General features: G+C 38.6%; 1 protein-coding gene across 1 annotated transcript in view; it reads left to right on the top strand.

The window, feature by feature from the left end:
- DCC (DCC netrin 1 receptor) overlaps positions 1 to 27,827 on the top strand; it is a 652,649-nt gene that overhangs the window by 360,089 nt on the left and 264,733 nt on the right. Inside the window, exon 9 of the mRNA XM_063293179.1 lies at positions 9,181 to 9,335. Within this exon, the coding sequence (XP_063149249.1) occupies positions 9,181 to 9,335 (155 nt within the window). The remainder of the gene's footprint in view (positions 1 to 9,180; positions 9,336 to 27,827) is intronic.

The raw sequence follows: 27,827 nt of genomic DNA, 5'->3' as shown, positions 1-27,827 counted from the left end.
TTTGTTTGTTTGTTTATTTATTTAACTGGAGCATCTTCATCTGAAACTTCACCCCATGGTTTCCTGCAGCTACTTAAAAGCAATCAATAACAATATATAGAAGAAGCAGTCCCTGCTCTCAAGCTTACCATCTAAATAGTACAACATAAAAAGAATGAAAAAGAATAAGAGTGGGAAACATGCTGAGACCCCATTTCTTGAAGTTAAATAGTAGTTCTTCTAATCATGATTACCTCAGCAGGTGGCAATGTCTAGCCAACCTTGGCTGATCTAGTTAGCTAAATAGGGTCAGTACAGATCAGTATTTAGAGGGGAGACTGGTTCAGAAGACCAGTTCAGAAGACTGAGAGATAAACAGTCCTAGACAGTGGACATGGAAGATCATTTCCATAGAGTTGATAAAAATTCTTCATGGATGTATCTATGAAGCCATCAAGAGTTGAGTTCAATTTATGGGTAACGTTGTTGTTGTTGTTGTTGTTACTGTATACCAGCTGGGTGCAATATAGAAAGAGCAGAACATGATAAAGCTGGTCTTTCTGTGGGGAAAACATTTCCTTTGACTGTTGTTGCCCAGCTAAATGGTTGCTTCCTGGGTAATAAAAAGAAGTCAGTCCTTAGAAAGAGGGTAGTAGAGAAAAGGGAAAGATGGTAGTATATAAGAGCAGAACAATCTGAACCGTCAGTATCCTTGTGTAAAATCTGCATTGTGATGCAAGCTCTACCCATTATGTACCTTGATGCCACAATGCAAGACAAGCATGAAAAGGCAGAACTTCTGCCATGGTGGCACAACACACATTCCATTATTTTGACATTCATTATTGTGCTTATAACACAACGACCTGAACAACAGGATGAAATACGATGACCTCATTTTGATCATCCAGAGATAATACACCTGGAGCTTACTATAAATATCTGTTATGCTCTAATCAAATAATAAAAAAAAACCCTTCAATTTAATTTAATTTAATTTTCCCTATTTAAGTTTTACTTAGAACACTGCCAGCTATGCCCTTTACCTTCCATCTGTGTTCAGTCATCATTCGGGAATAGAGAGAGCCAACATGGGCAGAGAATGCAGTGGTAGTTACACCTGGAACTCATCCACCCACAGCCCTTTTATCCAGCCCTCCATAACTTGCTCCTCCCCTGACATTGGTGAAATTCATCTGCAAAATACAGACATTCAGCCACAGTTTTCCAGTTATTTTCATGGAAACAAGCAAAACAGATACTGTATGTTAAGCAAAATGCATCTATTTTTTGGGGAAAAAAAGTCTTCAAACCCTCCAAAAGCAATAAATAGATAAATAAATAAGTCCTGAAATGTAGCACCCCACCTTTGCTATTGATGCTAACAGGTATTTTGGAATATCAACCTGGCCCTGGGGATGGGGAAGGGCTGAATGAATTGTGATAGGAGGAGGAGGTTCAGGAATACATATACATACATACATACATACATACATACATACATACATAAGTAAAATAGCCCCACCTCCTCACCTTGGTTTTGTTTAGTATAAGACACAATAGAGAAGAACTTGGACAAGTTATCAAGATTCTGTTATTATACCCTATAACAAAAAACAGCACTCCTGATAACCCTGTTGCTTCTGATTCCTGACCTTATCTACTTTGAAGTGGCTGATGCCACATCACCATCAGCCCTTCTTTCCTTCAGCCACCAGCTCCAGAGAGGCCACCTACCCTTAGCTGCAAGCACAATGAACGTGGATCATAAGGCTTAATTTGAGTCAGACCATTTACAGGGCTGGAATCTGCCCACATTATCAAATGAGGAGAGTTCACATTTTGGAATCTAAATTCTTCCTTTCCTACTTCAGGTGTGTGGCTAAGTTCCACTTATTCAGCATCACTGATATATGGAATTGTTTACCTGCTCTGTATCAGGAGTCTCTAACCTTGGGATCTGTGCCTGTCAAATCCATCAAATGTAGGTTCCCTTCTGAGCAAAGGCTATATTCTGGAGAGAGTTAGAGATCCATCTATGTCAGGATGGCGATGTCATGGTATGTGGGAAAGACCTTGGGAGATGGGGCGAAGAGATGCTGCCTAGGGAATGGTCAGATAAGAGACAGCTGAGCCTGCAGCTGGATAGTGGGTGGAGCAAGAAGCCCAGAAGTGACCCTCCTTAGTTTCTCAGGCTGTAAAGCAGGTGGCAGGAGATCTGTACTTTCAGACTTGCAAGATTCTGTTAATGTAGTCTTACAGTAAAGTAGAATTAGCTTATCTGGTTGTGTTTCCTGTCTGGTCTACCTGGTAACACTGACAGGCAGGCAGGTAAAAAGGGGAATGTCTCCTTCAACTTCAGCTCAATTCCAGGTGAATGCATGGGCATGTGAAACACTACAGAAGTATTTTGTCATTGGTTCCATCCAAATACTAACCAGGTTCAACCTTGTTTAGCTTTTTGAGATTAGCCAAACTACACCATTGTGTTAATTATTTTGCAAATTATTTTTTCATCTTAAAAAAACCCTTTCAACTGTTTTAAATAGTTTCTTCTAATATAGATATATATTTTTTAATTGGGTACGATTTGTGGAGGGGACAGGTTACAATGAGCTGTTTGCAAGTAAAGATGCAAACATTTTCATGAAATTAACAATAGAAAACATAGTATCATTCCCTAGCAGAATCTACTACCATAAGGAGTATCATCTTTTGTTTAGCTAGAGGGTATGGTGCTAAACACTGGGCTTAAAATACCACTTTTAATTAAAAAAGAAAACTTTTTAAAAACCCTTTAAGACTTTGTATTGTGGTGATGACTGCCTCAGGTCTTGTGAACTTTCAAGCTTTCAGCATGAACAAACTAAACTAAACTAAAGGAAATGCAGTTTCCTTTAAGTGCTTGGGTAGAATACTGAGTCATTTTTTTATACATTATTTTTACAAAAGAGCTATTTTTCTCTTTACAATAATAGCGGATCTGACATTAACCTGAGGCATGCACAGAAATTGTCAGACAAATTACTGTTACTCCTAAGTACTGAATGATTCCTGGTGTTGCAGAATAACAGTGATTTTGCTTGAGAAATTACAGTTTTTTCTATGACTGGCACTGCATCATTCTGTGGCATGGCTCCAGCCCTTATACATCCCTGAGTTGCTGAAATCCTGTGTCATCTCCCTCAAAGCTTATGCCCTCCAACATTTCAGGACTTCAACTTCCATCAGATTTAGCCATCAGGGTCACTGGCAAGAGAGTGTGATTTTTAGAAGAAAACCTGTGGAGGCTTAAACCAGTAGTGTTTCATTATGAGATGTACAGGTAGTCCTCACTTAACAACCACAATTGGGACCAGAATTCCATTTGCTAAGTGAAGCAGTCATTAAATGAATCTGACCCAATTTTACGACCTTTTTGTGGCGGTTGTTGAGCAAATCACTGCAGGCATTAAGCAGACCACTTCACTGAAGACTTAAAAGATCCTGTGGGTCCTTTTCCCCCAAGTCTTGCCCAGATAGCAAGGAATGTAGGATGACAAAGAAATGTATGTGACTCATGTTATCCTTTCTAGAACTCAGTTTTCATCATTTTTCAAGTCTGCAGTAAGTTTTTTCAGGGCAATAACTGCAGGTAGCCTTGGAGTAGTAATCTTGGGCCACTTTCTGAAAAGTGGGTGGGAGCAGGAGAGTGATATAGGTATGGTCAGGACAAACTATTCACATTTCATTTCATTTAAATTTAATATCCTTCAAATCAAATTAATTCAGTGCAGACAATATGATTACTCTCCAGATTTTTGATCATAAGGCCATTGCAAGGTGGTTGAATTAACCTTGATGAAAGCACATGTGCTATGGGTATCTTCACTAAGACGAAGGCATTGTGATTTGCCTCTAGAAGGTATAGGAAGGTGATATAAGCAGTTTTTCCTACAAACTCCCCATAAGTTGTCATCTCTGGCCATACACTCTAGTGTCAGTATATAGATGTGAATGTTGCTATCACTATACCCAACAATGCACATAGACACAGATTGATGGACTGATGGATTATGTGCCATCAAGTTGGTTTTGACTCAATACTAATCACCTTGATTAATGCTATCCTGATAAACAATACAAGTTATTTCACTCTGTGCAGAATGATACTTACATTTGCCTGTTAATCAAAGACAAAAGACATACAGGCAATTCATTTTGAAATGCCTGCTTCAGTCAGTGTCCCCAGACGAGAGGAGACAAGCCCCACCCCAGCTGACTTCCTGAATTTTATACTTTCTTGAATAAGATGATGACCTTAAGAATGGTGTGATTTGCAGGGATAGCAGAAAAACATATACAATGACAAAATCACCCACTCCCAAATATTCATAGGGGAAATCTTGAAACAGATAATGTCATTTGGGATGAATCATCAGTCAAGTGCAAGAAAGAAGTAAAACCATAGCATGCAAACAGCCAAAATATGTAATAAAAATATGCATTTAGCAGACAGGACATAAAGAAAAAAAACCTGGCCTACAGATGGGATAAAGAACAGTAAAAGAAGAAGAAGAAGAAGAAGAAGAAGAAGAAGAAGAAGAAGAAGAAGAAGAAGAAGAAGAAGAAGAAGAAGAAGAAGGAGGAGGAGGAGGAGGGGGAGGGGGAGGAGGAGGAGGAGGAGGAGGAGGAGGAGGAGGAAGAACACTAGTCAGCAACTTAGGATTCATCTCCACATTTCCCTGGCTCCTTCCTCAGGTTCCGGGATGGGCCACTTACCATTTATACAGGACATACTCTAATGGCAGAGGCTCTGCCTAGGCAGGTGAAGCCAGATTAAGGAGACCTGGCAGGAAAGCAGTGGTTTCTGCCAAAAAAGCGAAGAAGAAGACCAGCTATGAGGAAATACTGTGCCAGCAACCCACAGGTCTCCAATAGACTCACTGTAGGATATGAAAATTCTGTGCTTCTGTGGCTTTTTATGGTTTAACTGCCGAAGAGACTAGAACCTCAAACAACATTTTCTGTTTTCGACTTAGGAGAATATTGACCTCATGAAAGATATTCCACAAGATCCTTGTTCCCACAAATAACTGCCATACAGCTCATTGTCACCTCCTAACAAGTTTGACTCAGTCTCTCTTGCCTTCCCTGTCCCATTCTTCTCTGATCTCTCTTCACAATGTCAAACATGCAGGCCAAAAGTGGCTACTATTGCCCATTCCTCCATGCCCCCAGGAAAGCTTTACTATCATTTCTGACAGCAGCATCTGCCACGTTTGGAGGGATTTGAGTTTAGCCCAGGTACAGAAGTGGTGCTCATCATAGAGGGAAGAGAAGGGCCAGCGAAGGAGAGGAAAGCAAGGAAGATGAAGGATTTTTGCTTGAGATGGGGGAGAAGGTTGGCAGCAGAGAAAGAGAAGAACATCTTTTTCATTCCTTGCTCCTTCCTTCTCTGTCTGCAGCAGCAGGACCCTCCTGGTCCCATCTAAGAGGAATGGCCTCATTCCTAAGAGGTGATAGGAGAAATGCTGCGGGTCAGTGGCTCTCAAACCAACAGACTTTCCTCCTGCCTTGAGAGCAGAGGAACACATGTGAATGGGGGCGATGCCAAATAACTGGTCCTGAACCAAATTTAGAAAATTAGGCAATGGCTTTGTCAGAAACTGGATCAACAGGTTTGGTGGCCTTCAAATGCATAGCCAGTGAATGTTCCACAAGTTTGTAATAGAAGTCAATAGGAGAAATAAGGGGCTGCTGACACTAACAAAGGAACTTCGTGTTCCTTTGCTTGCCTCAGATCACCATTTGCAAAAGCCAGAAGCTTCTTACCCTTCTGCCACTTTGCAAATTCTAGTTGAAGCAAAGGGCTTTCTTGGTGAGCTCCAGAGTGCTGTTAACAGTGGTCAGTTGCTGTTGGATTAAAAAATTGCCAATTGTTACTGTCTTTTGGTTTGGCTGACACAAAGCAGGAGGCTGTGGAGCTTCGTGTTGTCTGCTCCTGCTTTGTGTCAGCCTAACCATTGTTCTCAATATTTGCAATAAAGTGCACAACTTAAAAAATGTAGGATTTGGGAAACATTGTACACTAAAGACACTTTAGTAAAATCTGCTTGCAAAAATAGTGTGTCCAGTTGAAAAAAATGGTTCAGTTTTCATGAGAACGATATACATGTGCGCACACGCACGCACACACACACACACAGATATTGGAATGTGATAGGTCAGAAAAATAAGAAATTGGGCAAAATCAAACCTGAGATATTTCCCAAACACCAGGAGAAACTGCAGAGGAGCTTCTAATGAAAATAAACATAAAGCCATATATGACCCTTAAGCCGTCATAAACCCACCTATCCTGTCATTGCCTAAAATTCAGAAGAAACCCTAAATTGCTGTGCGAGTGAAACAAAAGAACAAAAACTTCAGCAATGGTGGTAAGCAGCATAAAACATTCACAAACTTAGAGGCAGGGTTTGACCCAACATTAACTGCAAGCGAACATCTTCTGCAAATGAATATGAAAGGCAGTGGTTCTAGTCAAATGGGATCAGATGCTGCAGTTGACATTCAGAGTTAGGCATTGCTTAAACTGCCTTCCAATGACTCAGTTATCAATACTGTTTATGGCTAAACCATTGTATTTTGCAGTCCTCGTAGACCGTCTCTATATTTCCAGTAAGCATATGAGGTGAAAGTGGGGATGAAGTGAAGCATGACTTCACTTTGGGGGCAGACTGAGCTTGGTCGACTGCGTTTGTTTCAGATCTAATGTCAATGAAAACAGAGCACACCAAAAGAATTATGGACAGAATTACTGCTGAATACCTTGTTTGTTCTGAAAAATTCTCATCCAGATATGTATTTAATAGTCTGTAATTCTTTGAGCTCTGAACCTATTACTCAGTTTTTCTTTGGGCAAATTGGAAATATTTAATTTTTTGCCGTGCTTCATTTATTTAATTTTGTTTATATCGCAGTAGCCTAAAGAGAGGCTGTGAAATAAATACTGGGAGGTGGGAGTGAAGAAAGAAAAATACTATTGTCTCTCCTTCCCAGAAAACAGATTAGCTAGTTTGGGGCCATTAATTGGTGATCTATGGCATAACAGTGTATTCTGTCCAATATTTAATAAGTTGCTTGTTTTTTTTAGACAGTATTGCTTTTCTGACAAAATAGAGACTCACCTATCATGATAAATAAAATTGGTTCAATTAAATAAGGTCAAACATAATGAAATATTGGAGACATCTCTGAATGCCAAATTTTATTCTTCTAATTTTTCAAACCAACATTATCCATGGAAGGGGCATCATGGAGTTTTTAATCCTTTCTCATTGTCTTAATTTTCCCACAGAAGATGTTTTTTCCAAAGCTGCTCTTTGCAAACTAGGATGAATTTGAAGAATTTTTTTTTTAGAGGGAAACTAGCAAGGGAGGGAAATTTTTGTTTTTGTTTTTGTTTATGCCATGGACAAAAAAATGGACAAGTAGCTCTGCCAAGTAGCCTGAATGGATTTCCTGCAGACAGATTTTGAAATTAGGGTTGAAAGGTTGTTCTCATAGCTTGCAAAGCTTTCTCAAAGCCAATAACTGTCCTGGGTTGAAGTAGGCAGAGGGACTGTACAGTAATAGTTTGAGATAAGCTGAGTTGTTGATTGATCAACAAGATTAAACAGGCAGGACCAAAAGCACTGTCAGGTACCAGCACAACTGGCTAGGTTTTCCAGGGAGGTGAATACAGTGTAGAGTTAAAGGATGGAAATAGGGTTAAGCTGTCACACATTGGTGCAGTGTCTGGCTGCCCTTTTAAATGAAAGTTCCCAGCTTCCATCTGAACACAGCTGAGCTGCAATCTGCAAGAACTAGTTTATGTGGAAGCCCCAAAGTGCCCCTCCATGTAACCTGGTGCTTCACTGTCCCCTTACATTCACCAGTTGCAGACTTCTCTTGAACAGTCAAGATTAATTAATTAATTCATCATATGTATATGGCCTCCATCTCACGACATGTGTCTCTGGGTGGCACAGATCCTACACTGGGATCAGATCTGGGAGCAAGTGCAGAGTTAGAAGCAGAGGGACATGGTTTTTCCTCACCTCTGGTGCCAGGTCCCAGTCTGTCAGAGTCAGGGACCTCATTCTGCTTTCTCTCCTCCTCCAATGATGACATATATCAGGCATATGATTTGTCCACCCAGGGCTTAAATCCTAAACCATCAAGCTGGGACAAGTACACAGTATGAGGGTGGATGGATGGACCTGTTGCAACTTCACCGATTCAGTACAACTTCACTCAGTTCCTGAACAATTGATCCATTTCTTCTAATCAGAGCTGCTTACAAATGTTTTCTGAGAAATACCTTGTTTGTTAAGTGTTATGTCTATTTTTGCCTTATGAATGAGCTTCAATTTTCCTACCCAGGTTTCTGATTCCCCCTGCTTATTTCCTCTCTCCCTTTAGATGGGCTTCCCAGCCTGGATCTAGTATAACCCTCCATACCATTCTGGCTGTGGTATTCTAGCCTCATCCTGCATGGACCCCCCACACTAATGGTGCTCAGTACGGCCAGTGGTATATAATTTCCTGTATGGAAAGATTTCCACCGAGTTAAAATTGATCAGTTGCTTATTATTTGACTGCCACAAAGCTATAAAGTTGTGTTGATTGACACTTTTACAATATACTTCTTCTAAACAGTACACAATGCCAATTATTTGGGATGAACAGTTACAATGAATACCATAGCTGCTATATCATAAATAGTAAATTTGGACAGATATCTTGTAGGAATTGGGGGGATTTTCTTTCTGTAACTATTGAAGATGCTTATTGTTTTGTTTTATTTTCCACTTCAGCAGTTCTTCTTTTCTTTAATCCTGGCTGGTGCTTTAATCTCCTGTTTCCAACCTTTTTTTTTAAGTTTATGCTTGTCAGTATTTTTGTTTTATTGCTTTAGATGTTGCTTTTCTTTTATACTATGAGATATTGATGATTTGACGTTGTATACTGCATTGAGAACCTAATGAAAAAGAGGTATATAAAATGATAATGATCATAACAAGACAGGAACTCCTTCTTTTCTGTTTATCCTAGACAGCTCATCATGGCCATTGCTCAGTTTTCTGTCCCTTATGATTATATGAAACCTCCTAGAACATTAGTCTGGAAATCTTTCATCTTGACATTTGTGTTCCTTGCATTGCTGTTTTTGGTTAGGGAGAGAGCACTGAATACATCCCAGTCTGGGTTGCTCCAGCTCACAGTGGGGAATCTGAAACCTGAAGAGACCTATACCTTCCGAGTAGTGGCATACAATGAATGGGGACCAGGAGAAAGCTCACAGCCCATCAAGGTGGCAACCCAACCTGAGTGTAAGTATATTAGTTGGATTCTAACTGGGTTTTGATGTTTCTGCAGTTGTATTCAGTATGCCTATGTATAGTTGTAAAATGGTGTGGTGTGGTGTGGTGTGGTGTGGTGTGGTGTGGTGTGGTGTGGTGTGGTGTGTGGTGTGGTGTGGTGTGGTGTGGTATGGATGAAGTAGGAGATGATAGAACCAGGGCCAACTGTGCAGTGGGGAGAGGGGTGGTAAAAATTAGTCAAGACAACAGCGGCAACTGTTATGTGTGATGAATGCACACTTGACAAAGCCGACCATCTTGATTTTGTAAACTGCTGCCCCCCGTGGATGATTAGATCTTGTTCTTTCCTTGTTTGTCAACTCCCCCTGCCCAAGAAAAACCCCTATAGATCAGGATTGCAAAGTAAGGGTTGCATTCTTCAGAGAAAGATTATAAATAAATTGTATTTGCAAGAGTTCATGATTACTTTCATTAATGGTAGAATTCTGATTTCCTTAAAATCTTCCAGTCAAGATTTAAGATTTGAACAGGGAACAGATCAGATTTCAGACAACTTTTTTAAAGGAAAGGTTGGGGTAAGATTTCTCAGAAATTGTTGAAGAGATGGTATAGAGATGTAAAACATACCAAAATCATAATGTCCTTCAGATGTTATAGTTACATTTTAATATTATAACTCCTCTTAGAAATATCATCATCATCATCATCATCATCATCATCATCATCATCATCATCATATTTTTATATTACTCTTCTTCTTGAAGGAATCCAGTGCAGTAGCAGGGCACATCAATTTATAGCAGGCAGAGTCCGCCTTGTTTCCTTTGGAGGGCCCCTTTCCCTTTGGAGCAAGCTCTAAGCAGTGGCCTGTCAATGACAACTGGGGCCATCATTTTTCTTTTTGTCTGTACCTCTCTATTATCCTTTCTCTTTCTAATACTGTCAGTTCTCTGCTTTATCTCTCCCACTTCCTCCTGGTGCCCCAGACTTTTACCAAAATCTGAATGGCTTGTTTGCAGCGGGCTTCCAAATGACACTTAAGGACTGCATGCTTCTTTTAAAATTAGACAAATCAGCCAAAGCAACATAAAGAAAAAGTTACTCTATTTGATTTTTCTATTTGCAGTTTATCATCATTGCTATAGAACATTTTTTCTAGTGGGGTATTCTAGGCTAGAATAACCATATACCTATGTACCTGATTTCAGAGATGGAATGTGATCCTCATTGGTAGAGCTATTCAGGAATGACTTGCGTTACTTGATAGAGATCTTCCCATAGAACAGTTATATAGTCAGGAAAGTCTTACACACAAGGTTCAATACCCTTGTCAGAACAATTTTTTTTCAAAATAGACATATCTTGCTGCAGATTACAGAACATCATTGAAAGCAGAAAATGTCTGATTGATATATATATATATATATATATATATATATATGAATGAATGAATGAATGAATGAATGAATGAATGAATGAATGAATGAATGAATGAATGAATGAATGATCCCGCTGTGAATAGTTCTGTTGGATTATACAATATAAAGTAATGAACTCTCAGTTAAATGCAGGTTGAAACTAAGATTCTTTTTACTCATTCCCATCTTCCCTTGGTAGGTGAATCCTCTACTCAGAGAGCTGCTGAATGACTGTGGCTGTTCTGCTACTGCACTTGACAAAGCCACAAATATGGTTGATAGATAGTCAATGAAAAACATCTATTATGATTAAGATGTTAATCCTGAACCATCAAGACGAATATTGAGCTTTCATCTGAGAAAATGTCACGAAGTCACTGCACCCATCAGGATTTTTCTCTGAGAAGTGTTGCATTTCCATGGGGTGTCAGAGGAATTCATTTAGTCTGCTATTTTAAGCACATTGACCTCATCCACAATTTTGGGGCCAATGTAAATAGTGCATGTTGGAATGTAAGTTATTCCTTTGCTTATGCAGTTCTCTAAACTTTGTGACCCATTCTAGATTAGGGAAAAACAAAATTTGTGGATTAGGGAAAATTTCTAAGAATTGTAGAAAGATACAAGTAGAGATGGAAGTTTGGTGTTTTTTCTGCAAACTACAATATTTATTTCCTAGTTACAATATACAAACCATTTCTGAATACATTGCCAAGAAAAATGCAGGGACTTGTCCAGGGAGTCACACCAGGAGTCAACACTGACTTTAAGGCACCAAAAAACGAAACAAAAAACAAAAAAAAACCAATCTACTTGTACACTGTAAGAGTTCTAAGACATGCCATTTTCTTCCACTTTGTAGATTAACTCTTTTTAATTTACTAATCCCTTAATATTGTTCTCACATAACCAGACTTCCTTAAAATTCCACCCAGTTTGGTTTTTATTTGGTATGTGCCATAATCAATCTGTATGTCCAAATGAATATCAAGATTTTCTGTATTATTTGGAAATACCAAGATTAAATTTCAATCTAGTACAGATGAAGAATAATAATTTAGAGACAAGAACTTGTTTGCTGAAATTGTGCTCCTTCTGAAGGAAAGGGTGAACATTTTCTCCATCTACAATCTTTTCAAGAGTTCAGTACCAGTTCTTCAAATAATTATTCAGAATGTAAAGGGTATATTTATGTGAAGGATGGCATTTATTTTATCAGTTCGACAATTATATCTCTCTCCCTCTTGCTAAAATCTAGCCATGGTCCCTCTTTTGATAGATCATTTTCATTACTGTAGTATTCAGCAGAAAATAAAACTTTGACTGTTTATCTAATCATTTTCAAACCATTCACTGATGTTTTGTGAGCACTGACACTTCCATGATACAGAGGAGTTAATAGACACCCATTTCCAAGTTGTAGGTTTGAGTGATCTGATTTTCTAAACCATCTGAAATAACTTAATTCAGCTAAGGAACTGTAATGGTATGTGGGAATGACCTTGGAAGACAGGGGGAATAGCCACTGCCAGGGGAATGGCTGGATAAGAGGCAGCTTAGACCATAGAAAGAATATGGGCATGGCAAACAACTCTACTGCAAAACAGCTCCCTTTCTTAACCCATCCTCCCTCAAAGAGGTCCAAAACTTTCAAAGCTTCTGGATTTTCCTATTGTTCAAGAAAGCATTCCAGTATTTTGTTAGGTGTGCAAGAACAATAACCTCATGCTTCCAGAATTTTGTCATGCTTCTGTGTGATTCAAAAACACATTCCAAGTCCAAGTGTTTTTATCTGGTTTAAAACTTCAACTTTCTTTTGTTCAGTTGGAGGAAAAGATTGAGATTTATTTCAAAGTAAATTGACTCCAAGGAGCCCCTTCACCTCTCCTCTTGGTATATACAGAGTGTACAAAAGTCAGGCTCTATAGGCCAGTCACAATATGTTTTATTAATCAATATTATTTTCAGAGAAAATTACTGCACTTAGGAATATTCAGAGGTCATGAGTCAAATGAGTAAAGGGGTGTTTAAAAGAAAATGGCCACCAATTTGCACATTTAATGTGATTTATATAATAAATTGTCTATGGGGCCTGACCTTTGGTGCACCATACACATGCATAGATTGGAGTAGGAAGCAAAACAGGGGTTATTTCTATGCCATAACATTTAAGGTTAATTATATTGTGGGTCATGTCTCTTTATGTATCCCCTGTGCCACATGTATGTACCTGTGACCTTACTGAGGTGTTGCTATTCATCCTCAGGGGAAATGGGAAAGAATCTTCAATCTACTTGAGGATGTCATCATTCTGAAGGCACCTTGTCATCCATTCATGGTACTGGATGATCTAGCTCTTCCTGGAGGAGAACTTGACTAGGGATCCAGACTTCTACACATCTGCCAAAATGATGGATGCTGTGTTAATATTTTTAATACCAGCGTGTGATTTTGTTCTGCATATCAATACTGGTTGATGTAAGCTTAATAGGAAGAACTGTCAATTATGCCTCAGAGTAATTTAACTGAATTACAGTTTAGTAGTTTACACAGCTGACAGTCTGTAAAACATTTCCATTTTTGTTTTGTCTATGTCCTAATAGAATGATATAGCACTCACAGTTACCACCCCTCCCCATCAACAGGTTTTTAAAGGACAAAACACACCTTGCTACTTGAAATGCTGTTAAGGAAAGGAACTACCAACATTTTTATGTGTGTGCATATGTATGCCTTTGAGTCAGTTTTTGAATCCTGCAGTCAGTCCCTGCAGTTTTCTTGACAAGTTTTTTGGAAGTGGTTTGCCCTGCCTGCTTCCTGGGGCTGAGAGAGAGTGACTGGCCCAAGGTTACCCAGCCAGTTTCATGACTAAGGTGGGAGTAGAACTCATGGGCTCCTGGTTTCTAGCCTGATGCCTTATTCACTACCCCATACTGGCTCTACCAGGCCTATCTATATACCCATCTGGCCCAGTCTAGATGCTTATGCATGGAACAAAGGAAAGGCAAGTTGCAAAGGACAGATGTCCTATTGGTTTAGACCAGTGGGAATCCTAACACTTTAAAAGGTCCAAGGAGTATTGCCCTCCCTTACTATTGCAAAAAAAAGGCTTCCATGAGACTGATGAGATCCAAAGAGTAATTCTAGAGTCTTTAGCAAGTAAAAGGTCCTCAGTTCCTACTGTGTAACTCACTGTCCGTAGTACATCTCAGTCTTATCCAATCTGGGAATTTTTTCAAATTGGAAGATTTCAAAACCATGCCATTGCTGTCCCATACACTGAAGATTTTTGGGGCAGAAGTCCAAATATCTGCAGAGTGCTCAAGGTAGAGTTATTATGAAAATAACTATGGAGAAGTAGAAGGCATATATCAGTATGGAGGATTAGCATTAGGTATCAATATTTTGCAGGCATGAGACTTGTTGCAATATTACTAAGAGAGAAATATCTTGTTTTTTTAACAGTGCTGGAGATGAGCATAAGGTTATCAGGAGAGGAAGTGATATGGAAATAAAAGTTTCTGTGCTATAAAATATTTGACAAGTAACTTCCTGCAAAAAGGGCACTGTTTTACAACTCAAATATGGGGTGGGGGACACTGTTATTCTGTGGTTTTCTTTATTCAAACAGCAATAATTTAAGAAACTGACAGTGGTAGCAGTTTGAATAGAACACTTGATGGAGAAGCCAACTTTTGGAGGACAGGCATTGATGTGGCACTTGAAATAGTACACATGGCCTTCAATGTTTAATGATTAGTTTTGTAAATGTGCTATTCCTCTCCTGTTGACAGTGTGTGGTCCTTGAACATGACCTTTACTTGATAGATTTCACTACATTTTTCCTTAATATTCTCAGCTTGTGTGCAGTTTTGAGTCAGGAAGTACAACACAACATTTGAATGACAGCATTGCCCAAAAGATACTTTGTTCTAAGGGTAGCTTGTTCCACACATATTTAAGTAGGAAATCCAAATGTGATTTATTTAATGTGAAAACAAATTATAATCAAATCCCAGGGCTAGTTTTATCATCTTGGATTTTATTCCAAATGGATTGCTCTCCTCTTCTTTAATCCAGATCTTTGGGATGAGGGAATATTGCACTAGATTATTGGAAAAGTGGAGCCATGCAGGAAGAGGCAATTTTGGAGAGTCCAACTCCATATTAAACTCATCATATGGAAAGGAGCCATAGGAACCATTAGTAATGTGAGCATTCAAATGTGGGTGCACCTAATACCAAGCACCCTTGTTCAATTTTTAGAATGAAGATTAACATAAATGTGACATCATTTCCGATCTGCGCTGAGTACCCAATACATGGTCACCACTCCTTCCCATTTCTTAAGGCCCTAAAAGACATGGAAAAGAGATGGCGCTTCAACCCAAGTAGAGCATCTATTTTTGCTGAGAACTGAATAGAACACCCTAGCAAAAATTATGTGCATAATGCCAGTCATTGGCCCTGTCTACAGCAGTAAAAGAAGCATCTTTTGTCATTGTTTTTCCTTAGGTCTTGAGACAGAGAAAAGGAGAGGCATCTGCAGTGAGAGTGCATAGCAAGCAACCTCTTTTTGGAGAGGTGAGGAGTGAATCTTCATATGAAGGGCTCAAAAGTGTTAGATAACAATAGAGGAGAATATCTGTAGCTCAGGGTTGACTGTGGAGTCCTTGGTGCTCTCTGAGCCTGGTTGTTTGCTTGCAGACATTTTGTTGCCTGACCAGGCAACATCTTCAATGCTAGAAGGAAGTTTGCTCTCTGTTTATATGCAATAGCTTGCTTGCCCTGCCAGTGTTGGTAGGGGTGTTGTTCAATCAACACCCAGGTAAGCAAAGATTGACGCACAGATTAACCCCAGACAAACAATCAAGCAGTAGACCATACCCCAATCAAGGAACTACCAACAGGCAAATGATCAAGCAGTAAACAACAGCCTAATCGAGGGACTGCCAAGGAGAAAACAACACCCCGCCAACACTTGTCAGGGCAAGCTACTGTACATAAACAGAGAGCAAACCTTTTAGCACTGGAGATGTTGCCTGGTCAGGCAACAAAACGTTTGCAAGCAAACAACTAAGCTCAGAGAGCATCAAAGACTCCACAGAGTTAGATACAGATTAACCATAGATAGTAATGCAGGGAAAATGTTTATAATCCTCTCCAGTTTTCTTTGTCTGTTTCTGGGACAAATTTGGCCAAGTCTTCATTTCTTTTCACTGGTGGAGCGTAACACGTAGCCAGGATTTCAAGAAGGAAAAGATGGACATGGAAAGAGGCTTACTTTTAACTTGAAGGACTTCAGCCTATGGTGCAATTCCTTCACATAGATCGTAACAAAAGAGAGGCCTTCATTTTAGGGGATCAAATAAATAAATAAGTAAAATGACCAAGGAAAGCTGACAGCCTTTTAATTCACTCTTTGAATTTGCAGGTTTTTTGTTAGATTTATCAGCACACTGTGCATGACTAAAGTAAATAAACCCATCTTCCTGTGATAGACAGATGCCAAGGAGATAATTCTGTCACCTGCGTATTGTCAGTATGTACTTGCCAGTCAGCTAGGATTAAATACTGCAGTTAATCATTCCGTACTATTTTGCGAGAGTGGCTTTTTCTTCCCCAAGAAAAGTACATGAGCATAAAATCCTGCATCCTGGTTAACTGTATTAGATCAATGCAATCAACTTGCTTTTAGCTTTGGACTCCAATAAGTAAGAAAAGGAAATGAACATAACTTTTAATACAAAGCAGAGGTGCTGGTCATTTTGAGTCAAGCTTTAAAATCAATACTTCCTGATTTATCTCAAAGGAATTATGTATGGGAAGAAGCTGCAGTGAATATTAGAAAGACAGTTGTGAAGAGCAATGCGTTTCCAGTGTGTAAATTAAAATGCCTTTGTATGGAGCAGGATAGAGCGTTAAGCACTCCTGTAATATATGGTCTCTGAACCTGTCTGTGAACCATCTCATTTTACTTCAGCTTTCTCCCACTTGATGCCTTACACATATGTTAGATGACAACTCCTATTAGCCTGAGTCAATAACTCACTGGGCTGCCCTGCAAAGAATTATGGGAGCCATACCTCAGTTTATATGGAGGACATCAAGTTAGAGAAGGTTGTTCTAGTTTTTGAATCTTGGTAGATAAGGTTCACCTGATCTCTGATGTCATGTGAAATTCTTCCGTCTTAGATACTTTCATGTTCATGGGTGGTGGGTATTTAAGAGTGAAAGGGTACAAAAACTGTCCCCAGAAAATGAATCTCTCCTTCCATAAAGATCACATGATTGTCCATTTACTGCATCCAAAGATAAAGCCATAAGCAGTGGAACAAGAGGGTGGTGAGTGTCAAGAACAAGCCAGGATTAATGAGTAATGAAGCAGGAACCATAGACAAAGCCAGAAGCCTGAAGAGCAACTGTGGGTCATAGGACAAATCAAGAGGAAGAACCAAAGAACAAATGCTACAGGAACAAATCAGAGTTCAGGCAGAACTTGATGCTCAGGCAAGTCTCCTTTCCAACTGCAAGGTCTTTATCGGCTTCCTTCCTAGAAGGATCTGAGGGCCATTATGGGTGTCTGAAAAGAGCCCTAAAGTAAAATATTCTTCACTGAAATGGCTGCCAGCTTCGGTTCAATGGTTTACTATGCACGGCAGCTCCACATAGATTCCAGTGGCACTTAAGATAGAGGCCTTGCAGTATTTCCTACATACAGTGGAATAATTATAAGGATGTAGAATAAGGGTTCATGAAAGGACTCAGTGGGTACCCTCCTTAATTACTGAGTAATTTTATAGAACAGCAGGCTCCCATCCTTAAAAATAAATGCAGTGAGTTTCATCCCTAATTGGAGTTGTCCAAAGTTTCATTTGTCTACAAAATGGCAATTCTCCCAGTCCAGGCTGGATGCCACTTTATATATACATTTAAAAGATTTTTTTTTACTACCGAAGCATAAAAGGAAAAGTAGAAAAAAGGAGATATGAAAGAATAAAAGAAAAAGTGAAAGATAACCAAAGAGAAAGAAAGAGAAAAAGAAAAATATCTAAGGAAGCGACTTCCGATCTTCTTTGCAGCAAAAACATAGTAATTGCCATCTCCACTCTCCCAAATTACATATCATGGTTCCCTTCTTCCCATAAACAAAACTTTTTGATCAATAAATCCCAAAATCGCCAATTCATTTTTATCCATTTTCAGCAAAAAGTCCATAAAGGGTTTCCAGTCTTTTATAAAAGTAATTGTTCCCTCCTTAATCACACAAGCCAATTTAGCCATTTCTGCAGGCTCTGCCATCTTCACAATCCATTCCTCCATTATGAGAATTTTCTGTATTCTTCAATCTTTTTGCATAGAATAACTTCTCTGCAGTTATCACGTATAAAATCAATCATCCATGAGCCTTTCTAACTGGCTGTCCATAACACCTAGCAGGAAAAATTCTGGTTTCAATATATTTATTCAGTTCAATTTCTTTACTGCCCATCTCAAACAAGTGTTTCGGGCTTCATTTGAATATTAATTTTTAAAACTCTCTGCATCACCACATGTTTTGGTGTCCATTCTCTTTTTGCTTTTTCACAAGTCCACCATGCATGATAAAATATCCCTTCATGTTCTTCACAACTCCAACAGTACTTAGAAGGACCTTTCTAATTTCTCTGGTGTCATATACCAATGGTACATTGAATAAAACGTTCCTTGAAGTGGACTGAGGCCACAAGTTGACAGAGAAAGAGAAAGGATTCTTTGTATATTCTCCAAGTTTGTACCTAAAGATTTAACTTGTGAATCTTGTTTTTAAATCTGTTAGGAAATAACTTTGCTAATTGCCCAATGGGGATTCATTTTAATGTCACTTGAAACAATCATCATCATCACCACCACCACCACAACAGCAATAATAATGTCATTTATTTGTTGTTGTTGTTGTTGTTATGGTTAGTCACATAATCAGCCAGATGTTTAGACTAGATTTGGCATTTTTGTCCACCTATTGAGTCCTTCCCAAGGACCTGGGGTAGGCAAATGTTGTTGTGCATTAGTATTAGTATTATACAAGATGTATTCTCCTTTAAATAAAAATACTTTACTCCCTCTGGTGAAAAGCACTGAAATATGAAGCCTCTAATAATGACCAAGACATTTAAAATTTAAAATAATTTTTGAATAAATCTGTATTTTCCGTAATACTTAGCAATAGCATTCAGGTTCCCTTAACAGAAAGATACCAGTAATATTCTACATTTAGACAAATTCAAGGTAGTTTAATAAGAAAAAGAGAATAATCTTCCTCAGATATTCTGTCCCCCTTGACTTTGACACATGGGGTACAATTTTTATCCTACTAACACAAGATTATTATGGATGTCTGACTGTTATCTATACAAAAATTGGAGTTTGAAACCTAACTGGACTAGAGGAGAAGAGGTACAGGACATTAGCTATGTAGTACGCTGCTGGCTAAGAAAATATTATTTTAATTAGATGATGGGTGGTGGGGGTGGGAGTATCTCATTTTGAACTGAACAGTGCAAGCGTTTGGGAATTTTAATTATTTTTCCCAACTCTTTCAGTTCTGAATTTCCCCCTGCTCCCAGGCAAATTTTAAAAAGAAAAATGAATATCCACTGGGATCATTAAAAAATTAAGGACATAGCTTATTTTAGTGGGAAAGCAACAAGTAGTGTGGAGTTCTTGGTGCCGTCTGTGCTGGTTTTTGCTTGCAGATGTTTCATTACCCAACTAGATAACATCATCAGTGCAAATGGAAGCAACCCCCACACTCACTCGCAGTCTAGTTGAGCAGGAAACTGTTTGCAGTACAGTATATTCAGAGAAGTCTGGGAGTTGGTCCTCGGCATCTTTAGATTGGTGAAAAAAGCCTACAATCAATCAAGTTGAATACTGTTATCAGCATCCAGGGAGCATTAATCAGTAGTCTCAAGATGAGAGGTAAGAGTTCAGGAAGGGATGTTGCTGCACACCAAGGAGACAGGATAGCAGCAGAATCTCTAACTCACAGGTGTTATAAAACATCACCACCCTCTCCACATCTTCTAGTCCTTAGTGTTGTGGCTGCTGGAGCATCCAAAATCTAGGAGGAAATCTCTCCAACGAAACCACATTCCCAGCATTGCCCAACCAGGTTTCAATAATACATTCCAAGTCTGGTCATTCATGCCAGCATTGAGACTGGCAGTCAGAATGGGACAACGAGAGGAGGAACTGGAGTGTTTCCTGTAACAAGTCACCATTATTTAGGAGGGATGTGCTTTTGGAAGAGAACGAGGGAAAACAATAGAGAAGAGATTTTTTGATGGGAGACCTAATTGAGCCTTAAGTCTACTTCATACTGCAGCACAGGCACAACTGAATAGTATGTCTATTATGACAGCTTGAAGGACTCTCCTGGTACCAATGGATAGATCTGACACTTGGACTTCTTTAAAAGCAGCTAATTTTGATTTGTTTCAAAGGCATCTCTGTGAATGGAAAAACACTGTGTCGTATTATCTGATGCAGAGATTTAGCTTCTAGATTTTCATTTTTTTCAGGAAAAATGAAACAATGAACAAATCATCTTCTCAATATGAAATATTTCACTCTTCAGAATTGCTAAAAGACCACGATCAATTTGCCCTCTTCATTGTTAGGTACACCAAGGGAAATGGTGATTAAATGGTTCTTTGAGTAGTCTGATAGTATATTTTGTTCATTTTTGGACGGATATAATCTGAAAGGATTTGGCAATTATTATAAAGGAAAACTGATCTAATCTTTCTCTTCATGGGAGAACATAAATAATTTTTGATGCATTTGAGATTATTCCTGAACTGCTGTCTGAAGCCAACTACAGAAAGCTATTTGTCTTCTTCCAGCTTTCTCTGTACTAGTCTAAATCTGCCAGTGTGGTAATGAACTTTTTATCTATTGAATTCCAGTGGTGAAATTGGCATAATCACTGCTGAGGTTCAGTTAGTAACTAAACATTTCTGATGTTTGAGAAAGATATGGCACAACCACTTTTTTTGTTATAAAAATGACATTATTGATCTACTTTGTCTGGATAGGAATGAATTCAAAGGGTTTAAAGGTGTTATCTTCTATCACATCTTCTCCATCAGAAATGGCTATCAAAAAAAGTCATTTTAGGAAAGCAGGGGTAAAAATGCCCTGATAATTTTCCTCATTTCAGGTTTGTTTGTTTTTTTTCTTTTTTCCTGACTCCCACAGAGCTTTTCAGATGTTTTTGATTGAGGGCAGCCTTCAATTTCATTTCAGGTATCTATGAGTGTATGTATGTGTGTGTGTGTGTGTGTGTGTAAATAAATGAGTTGTGTGTGTGTGTGTGTGTGTGTATATATATAAATAAATAAATGAGTAGTGTGTGTGTGTGTGTGTATATATATAAATAAATAAATGAGTAGTGTGTGTGTGTGTGTGTATATATATATATAAATAAATGAGTAGTGTGTGTGTATATATATATATATAAATAAATAAATGAGTAGTGTGTGTGTGTGTGTGTATATATATATAAATAAATGAGTAGTGTGTGTGTGTGTGTGTATATAAATAAATAAATAAATGAGTAGTGTGTGTGTGTGTGTGTGTGTATATATATATATATGTATATATATATAAATTAGTAGTGTATGTATGTATGTATATATATATACACAGACACACACACACACACATACATACACACTATATAAATGAGTAGTAACTTAAATAAATGTGTCCTGTTTGCTTAAAATACTTACATTAAATGTGTGTGTATGTATGTACAGATACACACACAGACACAGACACATTTAGAAATTCTTCAGATCTTGTTTCTGTGAAGAATACTCTCTTCCCACATTAACTTTTAATTTTGTTTTAGGCTGATTTCTTTATGGCTACCATAATAATGGGGTCATATTTGTGAGAAGGATAGAGTTTCATTTGCATTTCTGTGAATTCATGTGGAAATGTGTTAGAAGGTGTTCTTTTCAGCATACAATAAGGTGATTACAAAAGAAAAAAAAAAAACAATACCAGTCTCTTAAGAGGATTTGTAATACCTCTCAAACTAATTGCAATTGCATCGTACATACTGTAGGATTACCATAAAATTACTTACCATTTGGGGGGAGCCTATAATCATCTTTCTGTCTTCTGTCCACAACTTTAGGGCTTGGAGTACTTACTAGCTTCTACAATTTCAGCCCAATAAGATTGGGGACTGTACATTTGTCCGTTAGTCCACAAAGCTTTGTCAGCATCCATCTCCCATCCCCACTCCCCTAATTCCATCCAGTCTTTTTCTCTCTCTTTTTGCAGGAAGTTTCATTATGGGTCTTTCTGGTTTCCACCAAATCTAAGTCAAGTCAATAAAATCCATTAATCTAGTCCAGTCAGTAAGAAAGGCTGATGAGTGTTTTAAAAATAAATGAAACATAGGAGTACTTCTTTGTGAGATGCAGATTTTCACCTTTATGGATCAACGACAGTAAAAGTGTATATGTGTTAAGATTTATTTTTTTTTGACAAATAGCTGTCATGTCTTCCAAAATTGTTCAGAGCAGGGTAGCAGAAATTTCATTATGCTAATAATTACATTGCCTCCTAGCTTGCTGAAGCTCCGTCACCCCACACAGCCCAGAAGCAAATTTTCTAGAAATGTAATTAAAGCTGTTAACTGCAGTGAGACAAGAGAAGATGAAGAAGAGAAATCACACACAACCAAAACATGCTCCTGTTTGTTGATAGTCAAAGGGCTTCACAAACAGCTTACACTAGATTTTTTTTTTCTGCTGCAGAAAATCAGGAGGCGAAAAGGAAAGTGAACTGTACTTTTAAGGTTGAAAATAAAGAGACTGCTGTTTCTCATTATCTGGGTCACATAAGGGGGTAACATAACGTTTGGGGGAGGTTGGAGCGGGGAATTGTAAGATGTCATTAGTCTACAAAGCAGAAAAGAGAAATTCTTGGAGAATAACTTGTTTCACCTCTTACAGAAGTCTTTCAGATACAGTACAATGTTTATGTGTCCCATCATCTTTGTAGGACCGTTTTGGGACTTGGTGAGACTTTTAAGGAAGAGATCCTGGGATTCCCCCACCCTGGGGATGCCCCATTCAGGGATATCAAACAGTAGAAAGGACCATCATCCCCTCCACCCCCCATTGTCCCATTCCCCTCTCTAGAGCCATACAGTAAATTCTAGGAATATAGATGACGGAGCATATTTGGGCAAAAGCCTAGAGTCAGCAGCATAGTGGCTGCCTGGTACATATCCTTATGTCCTGCTTGTGAAGAGAAAGCATGCTCCTGCATTAGGAATTTAATAATAAACTGGAAAGCATGCCATGCCATCCTTGCATGCGTATATGTGAACACATACCTGACTTAACTCTTTGGGGCAAGTCACTAATTCATACAGGATTTAATAGTCCACATCAGTCAATGAGAACCTGACATGCAACTACTGTACAAATTACTTGTAATAAAAATCCAATTTGTACAAACTGGCTGTCAGTACATACTGTATGCTGTATGTGCCTTTACTTATTTTTATTCATTTTTATTCATTTATCATATTTTTTATTGCTGCCCATCTCCCCCACTCTTTTTTAAAAAGGGGGGGGGGGAAATCCTTTTTAAAAAAGAAATTCCATCCTTCAAAACTGAATTTACCCAAGACAGTTCACAATACTGTAAAATGACAATATGAAATTACAAACATAAATAAATACTAATATCCTATAAAATAAAAGCAGCAGCTCAACTAGTTAAGATGATTCCAAGCAGCACAATTAATAGATTAATGTGTTAAAAAGCTCGAGAGGAATAAAAACAAAAGCAAAACATCTTTGCCCAGCACCAAAAACACAATAAATATGTTTTCTAGGAGATTAATGAGATTGTAGAACTAGGATGCTAGATAAAATAATAGTCCAGCTATGGTAGGAAGACAATTCTTTGTGTTCTTATCATAGTCTCATGTCTGTTTGATTTTTCCATAAATGAAAATAACTTAAGGGAAAGGAAAAGAGAAAAAAAGAAAATAGCCTGAGGTATTAATGCTCAGTAAACTGAGATTTAATGGTAGGAAGATGTGGATTTATTGAAAATGTTTCCACATAAAGAAAGAATGGAAATAGAAAGCTGGGTGGATGAAACAGAAAAATAAATGTATTGATACAAAGCACTTTTTGAACTCCACTTGTTTGGTTTGGTTTGGTTTTTAGTGACATGTAATATCAGCTTCCTATCAATTTCTACTTCTGCATTTAAAAGCTGAACTGAATTTCTGTTTCTGCATTTAAGCAATTTAGAACCCTCTCCATGCCAAACACATCAAACTCCTCCAACCTTTCCCTGTAAGGTTTCTCTCCACTTCCAGGCCCTTTATTAGTTTGGTTGCTCTCCTCTGGACATGCTCCATGTCAACATTCTTCCTAAAATGTGGTGCCCCAAACTGGGCACAATATTCTTTCTGTTTTCTGAATAATACAGAATAGATGGGAACAATGACATCTCTTCATCCTGACACTACCTGTATGTTAATGCAACTTAGGGCTGTATTTGCTTTTGCTGTGGCTGCATCACACTGTTGGTGTCTTATGTCCTTAAGTTATATATGGATGTAAGCAGTGGTGTGGGTATTCCATTGCCTTCGCTACTGCATTCTAGACCAGTTGAATCTTCCAGGTGGTCTTCAAGGGCAGTCTCATGTAGAGTGCATTGTGGTAATCAAGCCATGAGAGACCAGGGTGTGAATGACTGTCTGAAGGTAATAAGAACGATAAACCCATTCTTGCCCCTACCAAGCAATGCCCCCCCCCCATGCTCATTGCTTAATATTTTGTTCCAGAGTTTTGCTCCTACTTTGCAATATTCTGTCTTCCAGTTGTCTACCATTTCAGCAGTTCCCAGGAATTTTCCAAGGGCAGCAAATAAATTGATTTATATAGTTGCCCATCTCACATACATGATTCTATGTGACTCATTAAGTTTCTTCAATACCTAGAACACAATTCATCTGTAGCTGGCGCTTTCAGCTCATTCAGAATAAATATGTACTTCCTGATCATGTTTCCATGAATGTCAAGATTCAGTCCTATCTCTTCAACCTGCTCTTCATAAGTGCCTAATTGAAGGCCAAGGCTGAGGCAAAAATAAGAGCTGAGTAATTCCACCTTTTCTTTGTTACCTGTTCACATTTTGCCATATTATTGAGCAGCTGACATACAGATTCTCTTCTCTTCTTTACATTTTGAATCTATCAAAACAACAACGGCCCTTTTCATTATTCATATGTCCTTTGCCAGTTGGAGCTCATGTTGAGCTTTAGTCATGCCAACACTAGTTATACAGTTTTGTGTACTCTTTGCTGTGCTTACTCATCCTTGTGAACCATCGCTTTTTTCAAGTCTTTATGAAACCTTCTTCTTCTTTATGAAGGCTTCTTCTGCTGTCTAATTTTCTTCACTGAAACGGTTTACAGTCGATGCTTTATTTTTATTTATTTATTCCAGTTTTGATGCCACGTGGCTCCAACTAATTCTGGGCTGCTCAGATAAAGACAACAAAAGACAATGATAAAGACAACCAAATACAATGAAGTAGACAGGAACAAATTGCAAAATCACTACAAAATAATTACAAGATGGGATCCAGGCAACACATCAAAATATAAAACATCAAAACCAGGAGACATTTGTTCACTCTCATTCCAGACCTGGAATCATAGTCAGGTTTTCAAGGCCTTCTGGAGTGGCATCAGGCTGGAAGCCATATGGATCTTCTTCTTTAAAAGGTCCCCCCTCTTAATATCTTCTTCTTTAAACACTCCCATCTGTCTTGTGATTGTTTTCCTACCAGTGTCCCCTGCCATGAAATCCTGCTTACTATTGCTCTAAGTTTATTAAACTCCATTTTCTTGAAGTCCAAGATGCATGATCATATACTTTAGTTTCCCTTAAAATCAAAAACTCCAGCACTACGTGATCAGTGAACATGAAGAACCTGGCACTGATGTTCATTTAAAGTTCCAGACATTCATTTAGCCCTCCTTCTTATCCAGGGAGAAGGAACTCACCACTAGTCTTCCTAATTTTTCCCACTATCAAAATAAACTTAACATTAGGAAGTTTTTCATAACATTCCATCACAATCTGTCTTCCTGTAATTTAAGACTGTTATTTCATGTTTCTGTCTGGCATATTACTACTAAGTTATCAGGTCTGATTTCTCAAACTTTCTACGATGTGGAAGTCTAACTTCTGATACTTTCATACTACTCAGAAGAGCCCATAGTACCTACACATTCATTTGTGGGCTGCTTATCCGAGTGGCTGGCTGCCCTGAGTTTCTTAATCTGACAAGTCATCTAAAAGTCCACAAAACTCAGGAAGGTGATTACAGTCTAGCCAAGCTGTAAAGCTAATGTTGAATCCTCCAAGGGGAAAGGTGATTTGGAGGATGCACAGATGTGCATCTCATGCCTGTAAGCAACTTCTTAAAGACGTTACATCTTTTTCTGTGTTCTCACAGCAGCAACTGCATGAATTCAGAAAATATGAGTTTAATTTTCCTCTCACAATGAGGCAGTTGTGTGCTTGCTGCTATCAACCACAGCTCAGTTAAGATTCATATTCTAAGTTTGCCCCTTTAGATCCAAATTCCCGAGGGCAGTGCTTCAGATCTGAAAGTGCACCTTGGTCCTTTCTTGCAACTGAAGTGGGCTTGTTTCAGATGGAGACTTGTCCATAGCTGATTTTTAATCACTGGTTAAAGCAAACTTTCCTCCAGTGGGCCTAGTTTCTTTAATAACCTTTGCTAAATTTAACTTGGCTGGAAATAGAACTCCATTAGATAAACTGCTGAGTTATGGGGCTCTCTCCAGAGTTTTTGCTGTCTGTGGGCTATAATCAAAACAGGGTGCTTCTTAAAGAGGACGTCCTGGACGCTGAATGGCAAAGCGAGTTAAATCTAGTCCCTGATGGTGTTAGGTCCTGGAGATCTGAGTCTGCAGCCAGCAAAACATTGAATCAATTTGGAACTTGCTTAATCAGTTTAGAACATTCTCCCAGCCTCCTCAGCTAGAAGGCAGATTTATTATCCTAGAAAAAGCATACCTATCCTTGTGGCATGAGGCAGAACTAAGCCCCTTAGAGGGGAGATGGGTGGTGATAACATTTGACAAACAAACAAACAAAGTATATTCTGTGATGCTGAAAATTTTTGCAGGGACGTATGCAATACATTTATTGTACTCCTTTTAGTGAACTTTCCAGGTTACCCAGATGAATTCCTTCTCCCCTGATTCGTTACACAATCTGCTACTACCTGTTACACAGGAGAAAATTGCCCAATGGTCTATACCAGCGTTTCTCAACCTCAGCAGCTTTAAGGCGTGTGGACTTCAACTCCCAGAATTCCCCAGCTACACATCTTAAAGTTGCTGAGATTGAGAAACGCTGGTCTATAGGATGTGTCAACAGATAATGAGGAGATTGCCAATGTCAGCAGGTAGTCTGTCTCTCCAGTTGTACTGGAGAGTGTACTATTCCTTTTAGTTTGCTGTCTTGTTTACTATGTATTATATTGTTTGGATATTTTGTCCTTGTAAGCTTTTTTAAGGTACAGGCTTTTGATCGTAATAACAACAAAAATACATTTCATTTCCAGTCCTTTCAAATGATAGAGAACAGATCTTTATCCTTTGTATGACATTCTTTCAGATGGGTGAAAGGTGCTTTCACAACCTTCTTAAGTTCTCTCTTCTTAAGGCTAACGGATGCCAGTGTCTTCAATCTGTCTTGTAGGATTCAGATTCTAGTCCCATGCATCTTCATTGAACTTGTTCTGAACCTTTTGCAGCACATCTGAATCCTTCCTAAAGTGAGATACTCAACTCATTATTGAGAACGTAGTGGTCCCAGGAGCGAACCTTGTGGCACCTACTTGATGCCTCTTTCCAGTATGATAAGGATCCATTGACAAGCGCTCTTTTAGTACAGTTTTCAAGCCAGTGGTAGATCCAGCTTATAGACTCAGCCTATATTTAATTAGGTTGCTC

This window comes from Candoia aspera, chromosome 2 (assembly GCF_035149785.1).
Source record: "Candoia aspera isolate rCanAsp1 chromosome 2, rCanAsp1.hap2, whole genome shotgun sequence".
Classification (NCBI taxonomy): Eukaryota; Metazoa; Chordata; class Lepidosauria; order Squamata; family Boidae; genus Candoia; species Candoia aspera.
This window is presented reverse-complemented; position numbering and strand designations above follow the sequence as displayed.